This window comes from Mytilinidion resinicola (genome assembly GCF_010093595.1).
Source record: "Mytilinidion resinicola strain CBS 304.34 unplaced genomic scaffold BDZ99scaffold_18, whole genome shotgun sequence".
Lineage (NCBI taxonomy): Eukaryota > Fungi > Ascomycota > Dothideomycetes > Mytilinidiales > Mytilinidiaceae > Mytilinidion > Mytilinidion resinicola.
In genome coordinates this window covers 625,465-635,541 of record NW_022985454.1, presented here as the reverse complement: position 1 = coordinate 635,541, position 10,077 = coordinate 625,465, and the positions used below count along the sequence as shown (strand labels likewise).

The following is a 10,077-nucleotide window of genomic DNA, read 5'->3' as shown; positions in this document are numbered from 1 at the left end:
GACGGGGTTTTCATCCGAACGCTGCATGGCAGCAAACGGTTTCTCCTTGTAAACTAGCCTAGATAGAACAGCTGCATGGACCCTAACGGGAGCTACACCAGCGTAATAGAATATAATAATAATAATATATAAGTTTTAATTTATAGCTTATTATATAAGAGCGTTGCTGTATAATCTAATTTTAATGGGTTGGAGAAAACGTGCACAAGGTGGTAGCGTGCACGAGCCGGTCGCCACTTCTATACGGCGGATACAGCGCGATGGTCGGTTGGCGATACGACGTAAATGTGGTAGACTGGCATGGCTTACGAACTTTGATGGAAGAGTCGGAAAAGAAGGTCTCCATTCAGGGTATGGGATGAGAGTCTCCCTTTTGTATTGAATGGTTAGGGTTTTACAGGTATTAAAGACTGTTTTCCGCCAAGATACAGGCATCGAAGACTATCGTCCCCGCCCCAGTGCGGCAGGGTTGAAGCTGGGGGCTGCGCAACGATCATCTGAACGTGTTAGAAGGATTGACACAGCCACCCCCGTATCAACGCTAAAGCTCGGGAGAGCGAGGCACCGAGGGTACGAACCTATTGCCTCTCAGCATTCTCCGGGGTATTCTCTCACAACTTCCGCAATCTTGAGGGCAAACGCGATGACTAAGTGCAGTCTCTTGCATTCAGACTAGCTTTTGTTGATGCAGGACGGCTTGCATTGCAAGCCGTCCTTGTAGAGAAGGTGGCAGAAGGGGGTTGATTGCTTTCTTCATCCTTCACCGCAATGGATTCCCAGTAACAAGCCCCCAGCAAACGACAGCGTCCCAAACAACCAGCTCATCACTTCGTTAGTCCTTCATAGTCCTCATAGACGCGGCATCATAGTCTTCCTCCAGTCTCGCCATCCCGCCCTCGGCTACAGTGGGTCCACTCCCGTGGACATGTCACTGAAATAGACGTGCAGGTATGGACGCTTCGGTCAGCGCATCCCCACATCTCCAGCTTCCACAGAAGCAGCACCACGTCCAGACTCCGATCGACGAATCGGGCTCTTTGTCTTGGTGAAGTCCTCGCACGATCTCTCCGCAATGCTAGCCGACCTCTGGTCTGGTCTCTCAGCATTACCAAGACTAAACAGTATATCATTCTGATTACTTCCACCTAGTTTAATAATATCTTTATTTGCTAGGATGCTGCTCAGAATCTGGCACCGTCTCATCACCCACACCAAATCATGGTACCCCAAAGCCGGGAACGCCTGCGAGATGATACTCCCCAGTACTTTGTGCGCTATTCGATGCGGCATTCCTAGGTATATCGCGTATAGACAGGGCATCCGCGGCATTCTCGTTTTCTCCATCACTTACGTCGGACTGATGGCCTGGGTCAAAGGGATAAGCCACAGTCCCCTCGCTATCACCTCCGTGACCAAGGGACAAATCGATCCCTACCTTGCTGAACTAACTCAGAAGGACCTCAAGAAGGCGAAATTGGAGACTTGTGTTCCGTCATTGCCATAGCTCGATACTAATACTAGATGTGAGAGAAGTCGAAACCCCGCCTAGCAGCTTTCAGACCGTGAGAGCAATGTTGCGCATAACCCGGGCAACATTGTCAAGGTCGCTGTCAAGAAAAATAGCCCCCAAAATCGCCTCTACCGTATCCGCCATCGTTTTGCGTGGAACTGCGTGACCTTGAGACGGGTTTTTGTTGATGAAATCGGCAAGACGACATAGCCTGTGTCCTACGGTATTTAGATTCTCGTTTAATTCAATAGAGCTTACAATATCGTTCATCTAGCCTACATCTTATTTAGAAAAGATCCCACAGGTCTTTAAATTCGCAAAGCAGTATACTTACTTCTTGTCTCGTCGCCGCTATACCAGCCTCGACGTACCTCCTAGTACTAGCTTTAGTACGACATCGCCCAAGACAGCCAGCCTCTTATTCCCATCGGGATGCATTCTACCGCCGTTAGTAAACACTGGTAGCCTGGCAGCCTGTAAAGCTTCCCAGAGAAACTTTGAGTTCCTAAAGCGGGAGTCTACTGCCTTCTGACAACCTTCCATTTTATCATCTTGCGGACAAAACGAGGAAGTCGGCATGTTGTTGAGCTATTGAGACGTAGATGAATCATAATGCGACAGTATTTGGGGAGGATAGACTGTATATATGTACACTTTTGAACAGATAGGACCGTCTCGTCAGTTATCAAACGCAAGGCAAACGCAAGGCTGGCTTCTACTATGCTCTGTAACATCTCGGGCGGTGAAGCCTGGGCGCTGGAAAAATCCCGCAAGCAGTGAGTCATCACGATGAGCAGTGAGCTGTTCCATGGGACGTGGACGAACAGGAGCATCCAGCACTCGAAGAGCGCCTTCCCATCTCACCACATACCTGAACTACAGCAGTCATCCCCGCCCACACTCGTCACAAGAAGCTCGCAACGATTTCTACTTCAAGTCTCAGCTTTCGTTGCATCGGAAAGGGGAACTGTGGCAGTATCTGGGCCTCTGATGGGGACAGTAACAGCTTTCATGTGATCAAGAGAGAAGACATGAACCCGGGCCGTTCGGTGCGCAACGACTACGAAATGCACCGAAGAATCATCGACGCCTTCTCCAATACTCCAACAGCCATGCCACACCTAGTACCCGAATGCCACACACTTATCGAGCAGTCGGATTCCAAGTGGTGGGAGGATATGTCGCATCGCTTTCCAAATCACCTCGATCATTGCACGTCGCTTATTTCCGAGCGCATCCCCAGACTTCCTCGGTCAGGTCGGGACTATCTTGTCGACATGTTCTGCCCACTAAGCCGAAAGGAGTTCACCAAGTCGAACCGCGCGGATGATGACTGCCTCGTTCGAGCATATCTTGGACGAAGGCGACATCGCACAGGGCCCACAAAGTCAGCACTTCAACTTTTCAGCCTCCGGAACTATCCTCTTCACATCGACCAAATGGAACAACTGCAGCTGGACACCCTAGCGTACGCTACCACCATGGCCGATGCTCTTGCCGTTATGCACTGGGCTGCGAAAGTGGACGCATCGGACGTCGAGTTTGTGCTGGCACCTCCACGCGAGCCCGGGCAGCCAACGTCGTTCAAGTCTTCGGGTTTGGGAGAGCACATTATATGGATACTCGATTTTGACTGCTGCAAGCCGATCACTATGAACATGGCTGGGGTGGAGCAAGCGTGTCATGCCTTCTTTCTCAACGATCCGTACTACCCTCGACCACATGGTACGGTGCTAGAGGACCAAGGCTTATGGAAAGAGTTTCGCGACCGATTCCTGGCGACTAGTTACCGTATACTAGGTGAAAACAGCCCATACGAAATTTTGCCAACACTCTTGATGGACAAGATCGAGGAAAGCGCCATGGATCGACTCAGAAGAAAGAGAGAAATCATGGAAAGGGAGAAGATACATCAAACATAGTTAGTCCGTGCAGGAACTCAGAGGCGCAATTCCTACTATTAGTTATTTGTAAGCCAAAAGTAGCTTTCACGTAGGCAGAATAGCCAATTACTACTGCAACAAGATATCGCATCTGGGTGTGTATCGCTAAGGTCACCAGACTCAAAACACCACCTTGGCGGCAGGAAAGAGATACTCGGAGTTACTTCCGCTGCTGCAGGCGCATTTGTCGCTTTCCTAGCCTGATATCCTATTCTGAGATGATACAAAAGCATGATCTTCCCCAGGCTATGGTAGTATTCTTCAGAGGAACTAAACCCCCGAGAAGGATTGTTGTCTTGTCTGTAATCCCTACCCAATGAGTTTTCACGCCTCGGGCGCCCCTTTCCCTAGCGTGGCGATTCATATCGTCTTCAGCACGACAAACCTTCATGCCGGCCGTTGACGTTATGTCTCGCGACCAAGTCCGTACTTCTCCTTCAATGAACTCCACTAATTGCAACCGTAAACGCCGACCTATATGCTGCCACACATAACACAGACTGCATTGCCTGATTGACAGAGCAGCCGAGCGGCAAGCTGGGAAGCTTAGACGTTCATGGGTTCAATTCACGAAGGAGCCTATTTGCATCGAGCGCCTTGCCTGTCGCAATGAATGTACCACTTTTATGTCGTCACTACTTCCTTCGCCGCCAGAGCCGTGAGACTCAATAAACTCTTGCCACTCGGGTTCGAAGTCTGCCGAAATCCCAGGATCAAATCGCTGCAGCAGAATTTCGATTGGTTGTACATACGTAACCCTCTCGCAGGCGTCAAGCAAATCTTCCGGTCCATAGTGTGTCCGACCATCCATCAGCTCATGTAAATTAGCCGGCGTAGCTACTCCCTGCTCGCGAACTGTCTGGAGGAACATGAATTGTAGCGGCCCTACAAAAGAAAAGCTGGGCGATGCCTCGTGCAGTCCTTTCAGACAGAATTCAACGAGTTCCGGCTTATCTATCTCGGGAGTGTCAAACCGGACCAATGCATCGCAAATATGGACGAGGCAAAAGAGTTGAAGAGGCACTTGATAGCGGTATGACCATGATTGCTGGTAAGCCTGGAGGATTTTGAACCCATCTTGAGCCGTCTGGACCGTAATACTCTTGATATGGTCAAGAGTCGTCTGAGAGAATCTGTGATATAGGAGTGGCTGGAAGAGTTGACAAAGGGCAACATGATAGTATGCACTGGGAAAAGTTAGCCTGCTCTCTGTACCATGCGGGGATTGCGCACTGGAGAAAATAGACATGTGGAAGCTTTTGAGAGTCATCTTCGCCGACGTCCAAGATACTTGGTAAGCCAGCTTTCCACTCTAAGTATTTCCGGTACAGTTGCAAGATTGATTGCGCAGTGACTGGCCCGCGGCTTCCACAGTAAACATTGATCGTGTTCATGATGATCCGATTGAGCCCAGCCAGCTCCTTTGCGGTTCGAATGGCATGGCTGTGCATTTTGGTGGTTGTGGCATCTGCGGGATGTTGATAGGGCTGCCAGAAATCCTGGTTTGTATCGAATTTGACGTTCTTGAACACGGTTGCTTTCGATGACACTGGGGCGAACGGCTTCTGGTAGGTGAAGCCAGCCCACGCAATGTTCAATGTGTGGATGCCCCATGAAGTAATTTCTAGTGCCGCTGGGTCATATTTTGAAGCATCTATATGGAGTATGGATTCCGCAGCGAGGCGGAGGTAGGCGGAGGCCTTGCGGGCCTCTCCAGAACTGATCCCAATCAGAAAGAGAACGGCATAGGTGGACGCAAAGGTGGGTCTTGTTCGGTCCTCCATACCCACTTCATTTCGTGCTTCCTTAAGGAAGCGGGGGAATAAAATATTGGAACTCGCCCTCTGTTTCTCTCGGTCCATCATGAAGAGACATCCCAAGGCGCATATGGCGTTGAACAGAGAAATAGAGCAGTACGTATTACTGCCCTTCTGGAAGCTTCCCATGAAGTGGTCCTCGCTAAAAAGCATGTGCACAGGGTGGATCCAGGTGAAGTACAGAGCCATGAGATGGTGGCTCTGAGCATTGGTGACGTCGACGTTGGTCCACTTGAAGGAATCCTGGCTTTCTGGGCTCGCGTCAAGGTCCATGGCAGTCTCGTAGCTTGTCGTGCTCTCCAAGACCTCTCGAGCGTCAGCGTTCCTAGCCATGCGCGATAATCGGGACTCCGAGGATGGGGACAGATGTGTGATGCCGGCGTAAGGGGGCTGCCCGAGCCATTCCACAATTTGATCGTACGATTGGCCCGCTTGCAGCATCGCCACGACCTCGGGGCCGCGTTCGCCTTCCTTCAGGGCGTTGAAAAAAGTCTCAATCCAGAGGTCTTTCTTGCGTATGGCACGCTCCCGCTCCTCCATGGAGCCCAGCAGCGCGGCGTTCTGTTGCTCGAGCGTCCTGATGCGACGGACCATGTCCTCCTTGGCCGTCTTTACATGGACTTCGTAGTGGCATTGGTCGGCCACATCACGCGCGACACATCTGCTGCACGGGTCGGGGGCTTCGCCGTCGCACTGAGCATCCAACCGTCAGTCCCGGCTTGCATGGCAGCGGTTTTCGGGAGCCTACCTTGGCGCGCGCCCTCTTGCAGGCGGTGCATGCATTTAGCGATACATGGCTGGGAGTGCGCCGCTTCCTGCCCTTGGGCGCGTCGGCACTGGGCGCGTCGTGGGAACTGGGAGCGGGGAGGATGGGAGGAAAGGACATTGTCGGGCGCACAACGTTTGAGGATGGTCGGATTGAATGACTAAGACAGCCGGGTTAGGAAGGATTGTCGCGAGCCTTGCCCAGAACCTTGGACGACGGGACTGGACAGAGGCGCAGGCGAGCAGCCGTGGCCCATGTGCTTTCGCAGCGGCGGGGGCAGACAGACGAGAGCAGACGGCGGGAACAGAGCCCTTGAGCGCCCGCCGTGCCGGGCGCGCTGGTGGTGTTGGGTGGTAAAGTTTTGCGGGTTAAACCTCCGAAGCGGCCAGACTTATGTATGCCAACTAGGCCTGCCGCGCATCGCCCTAAGCACTTCACCACGCCCCCGCGCTGCCGTGTTGACGGAGCTATCTCCAGCATCGCTAGCTGTTAGCCGCAGCCGCACCGCGCAGCCGCATGTCTTTAAGGCGGGGCGCCTCTCCGCCGCGGAGCAGACGGCGTAGTTGTGATGTCCTGGTTTTACCATGGCGTGCCACCGTCCTCAGGCGAGAGACGGCGCCTCCTGCCGTCCAGTGCTGGCGCCGAGCCAATGCCTGACGAACGCACACGTTGGTGGCGGTTGGCATATCAAAAGTCACCAATCAGGCGGGCGTCGCCAGCGCCAGTAGTACCGCATTGTATCTCAGAAACGATTCACTATATGCTCGCGGGCGATCATGCGTCGGCGGGTGCCCCGAGTCCCCGCTCCATGTCAGCCTCCACTTACCCACTCAAGCCCAGCTCCTTGTAGAACGCTTCCGTGCTCGGCTTGCGTCCGAGGAAGTCCTCCAGCGTCTGCATCTCTTCCTGGCTCCCGCCACGCTCGAGCACCGTGTGCCTGTACCGGCGGCCCTCTTTGCCATTCATCGGGTTGGCCTTGAACACCGTGTAGAACATGTCGGCCGAGTACACCTGCGAGCTGAGGTACCCGTAGTATCCTGCCTGCGTTAGCGGCGTCGTCATCCAAGGCGCGTTGCTTCTCCTTACCAGCATCGTATCCACCGATGAGATGGCCGAAAGTGGCCTGTCCGTTACCCCACGCCCAATCGCCGCCGTTAAGAAGCTCCGGGCCGTCGAGCTTCGAGATCTCTTTGCGCAGCTTGTTGTACGTCTCCGATAGCTTGAGTTGCTTGATGTCTTCGTGGCTCTCGGGCTCATGCACTGTCATGTCGAAGATGCCGAAGTGCAGCTGTCGGAGGTTGAACAGAGCATCGTTGATGTGTTTGGTGCTGATGAGGTTGCTGATGAGCTCATCAGGAACAGTCTCTTCCGGTCTCTTGGCACCCCCAGAGCTCTCCGCATATGCCGCTTGGTATTCTGGAGACAGGTACGAATAATGGTGGCTGAGGGACTTGAGCTGGGAGGGAGTCCAGCACCAGTTCTCAAGCATTTGACTGCCGAGATTGTCAGCATAATTCACCAAAAGTGGGTGCCACCTATTGTTACCTAGGAGCTTCGACGAAGTCTCTCACAGTGCTCGTACCTAGTCGCAGCAGGTTAGCTCTGATACTCAAATCTAAATTCAAGGGAAGGGTTTACATACCGTGGAACCGTGAGTAGATTGTCCTCGACACTAGGTCGTGGATTCCGTGGCCTAGCTCATGGAAGAGTGTGACGACCTCTTCGTGCTTCAACAAGCTAGGCTTTTTCGGTGTCGGCTTAGAGAAATTGCACACCAGCGCTGTCGCAGGATAGCGTCGTTTGCCGCTCTCGTCGATATAGCCCTAGCAACAAATCAGCATTGTCAAGTTCACAGTATTGCCAATCAACTGTTGTTCTTACCGGCTGTAAATTGAAATTGGCAGCGTGACCGTATTTCCCCTCGCGGGGAAACAAGTCCAAGTACAGATACCCCACAAAGCCACTGCCTTCTCCTTCATCGTCCCAGACGCTGAAGAGTTGAACGTCTTCATGCCACACAATGTCTGACCCTTTGCCGGTCTCGGCAATCTTGTCTCGTTCTTCGCCCATGATTTCTACAAACACAAGACCAAAAAGCTCCTCGAAGATTTGAAGCATACCGCGAATAGTAGTTTGCAATGGGAAGTACTCGGTTATTTTTTGTTGATCTAATGAATAGTCGCGCTCTAGCAACAGTCTGTCGTAGTAGCGATGATCCCAAAGATAGTAACGCTCCTCGTCCACGTCTTTGATGCCCTTTTTTTTAATATCCTCCTTCTTCAAAGCAAGGAGTCTCTCGATCTCCCTCACACCGCCAGGTGCTAGCCGCGTTCGAAGGTCGCCAAGAAAGTCGTCGACCGTCTTTGGCGTCTTCGCCATTTTGTCCTCAATACGGAACTCGGCATGATTCTTGTATCCAAGGATACGAGCGGCTTCGTCACGAAGAAGGACCGTCTCTTGGAAAAGTGGCACGTTCTGGTTGCACTTGTTCTCGTTGTCCACAAATAGCTTCTGGCGTATCTTGGGATTGGTTGCATATTTGAGTGTTGGAAACAAGTCCGGGTATTTGAATGTGAGTCGGAGTTTTCCTTCATTGTCTCCAGTGCCCTTCTCCAACGAGACGAGAACATCCTCGGGCACGCCGTCCAGTTCCTCGGGGCTAAACCAGAGCCCGCCATTCTCTTCATTGAGGTTTTTTTGGAATCCGATGCTGATTTCACTCAGCCTCTTTTTGATCTCCTTGAAGCGGTCCCGTTTAGGACCGGCGGGTACCCCTAGTCCGTTCCGAATATAGCTCTTGTGATCTTTCTCCAGCAGCCGCTTCGATTCCGGGTCCAACGACTCCCCAGCCTTGAATGCAGCATCCACCAATTTGTAAACGTCTTCACGCATGCTCGACTCGATTCCGAAATCGTCAAGTAGCCTCTCAGCTTCAGTGGACGCGTCGCGCAGCTTCTGATCTGTCGAGACAGCTTGGTAGAACCCGATTATATGCGACTCGATAGCCATCTTGTTGTCGTCACGGGCCATTGGAAGTGTAACTTTGGCGAAGGTGGCTGTTTCAGGCGTAACATCTCTGACGATGGCATCTTGAACGCCCCGAGATCTGGCTATCTGCATTGGGTTAATTATGCTGTCGGGCCGAAGGTCCAGTCAAGCAGATGTATACTTACCAGGCGTTTGGTGTCCTCGATCAACGATGACTCGGTTGCGGTGAACTTGGGCGGAGCCTGGGGCGGCTTCTGATACTTGGCGGGGGCCATACTTGAGGTTGCAAGAGGGCGCTCGGGCACAGATGAGAGCGGGGGTATTCTGGTGGGCTTGACGTGGGCAAGAAGAGATGTGAGACGACCTCCAAATCGAGCGGAAGCCAGGATGGCGGAGATGCAGAGGAAGAGGAGGAGCGCGACTAAGAAGACCTTGAGCCGTCGTGAGTTCGCCAGGGTGTCGATGAGGGCGCGCAACTTCAGCTGTACATAGTGGTCACGAGTGACAGATTTGCTCCTTGCGCGATATCGAGTCTAGAGGCGCGAGGCTATGAATCAATGGAAGAGATGAGGGGCAATCGGCGGGAGCTGAGGAGCGGTCGTCATCTGAGACACTACCCGGGAAGAACGTTTCGCCGCTTCCCGATCACGTCAAACCATCGCGGCACAGCGAACGTCTCGAGATGCATATGCTTGTTTTCAGAGAGGTAACAGATTCGAGTCTATAGTAGAAGCAGTCCGTAGTGCGACAGATGCAACTGTGAACAGAGCGGGCAGATATTCGTTCACTTGAGCTACAGGCCGTTGGCGCCGCAGTCATGCTGTTGCATAATCAGAAACAGAATATCGAGCCGCGGTTCTGTCGGCTCTTCAAGATTTAACATCAATGGGATTGTATGCTCTGAGTTGTGCTCCGAGAGTGAGATAGTCGCATGGAAGGAGAGTCGAGTTGTAGAAGATGAATTTCTAGGAAGAGTCGCGCTTCGCCTCTTTCGGCCCTAGCGCCCACGAGGCGAGATTCCCACTCCAAAATCGCATCTCGCACCATAACGTC

At 52.6% G+C, this 10,077-nt stretch overlaps 5 protein-coding genes across 5 annotated transcripts; 1 reads left to right on the top strand and 4 right to left on the bottom strand.

Moving 5' to 3' along the window:
• Nucleotides 1–1,449: 1,449 nt before the first annotated feature.
• BDZ99DRAFT_108701 (uncharacterized protein) lies at nucleotides 1,450–1,933 on the bottom strand. Its single transcript, XM_033712381.1, has 2 exons — nucleotides 1,845–1,933; nucleotides 1,450–1,785 (listed from the first exon to the last, which is right to left on the bottom strand). The coding sequence occupies exon 2, from the start codon at nucleotides 1,778–1,780 to the stop codon at nucleotides 1,556–1,558; it is 225 nt and encodes a 74-aa protein (XP_033572599.1). The 5' UTR covers nucleotides 1,781–1,785; nucleotides 1,845–1,933; the 3' UTR covers nucleotides 1,450–1,555.
• Nucleotides 1,468–2,156, bottom strand: BDZ99DRAFT_466587 (uncharacterized protein). Its single transcript, XM_033720812.1, has 2 exons — nucleotides 1,845–2,156; nucleotides 1,468–1,785 (listed from the first exon to the last, which is right to left on the bottom strand). The coding sequence occupies exon 1, from the start codon at nucleotides 2,087–2,089 to the stop codon at nucleotides 1,862–1,864; it is 228 nt and encodes a 75-aa protein (XP_033572598.1). The 5' UTR covers nucleotides 2,090–2,156; the 3' UTR covers nucleotides 1,468–1,785; nucleotides 1,845–1,861.
• Nucleotides 2,157–2,299: 143 nt separating this feature from the next.
• BDZ99DRAFT_540202 (uncharacterized protein) lies at nucleotides 2,300–3,749 on the top strand (the record flags this gene model as incomplete). Its single annotated transcript, XM_033726702.1, has 2 exons — nucleotides 2,300–2,313; nucleotides 2,454–3,749. 2 exons carry the CDS (start codon nucleotides 2,300–2,302, stop codon nucleotides 3,430–3,432), a joined length of 993 nt encoding a protein of 330 aa, XP_033572597.1. The 3' UTR covers nucleotides 3,433–3,749.
• Nucleotides 3,750–4,015: 266 nt separating this feature from the next.
• Nucleotides 4,016–6,156, bottom strand: BDZ99DRAFT_524592 (uncharacterized protein; the record flags this gene model as incomplete). The annotated part of the gene is made up of 3 exons (XM_033725923.1): nucleotides 4,016–4,640; nucleotides 4,687–5,963; nucleotides 6,019–6,156. The coding sequence occupies 3 exons, from the start codon at nucleotides 6,154–6,156 to the stop codon at nucleotides 4,016–4,018; spliced, it is 2,040 nt and encodes a 679-aa protein (XP_033572596.1).
• Nucleotides 6,157–6,858: 702 nt separating this feature from the next.
• BDZ99DRAFT_423968 (zincin) lies at nucleotides 6,859–9,592 on the bottom strand (the record flags this gene model as incomplete). The annotated part of the gene is made up of 6 exons (XM_033717045.1): nucleotides 9,210–9,592; nucleotides 7,918–9,150; nucleotides 7,679–7,859; nucleotides 7,582–7,618; nucleotides 7,123–7,529; nucleotides 6,859–7,073 (listed from the first exon to the last, which is right to left on the bottom strand). The coding sequence occupies exons 1-6, from the start codon at nucleotides 9,297–9,299 to the stop codon at nucleotides 6,859–6,861; spliced, it is 2,163 nt and encodes a 720-aa protein (XP_033572595.1). The 5' UTR covers nucleotides 9,300–9,592.
• Nucleotides 9,593–10,077: the final 485 nt, after the last annotated feature.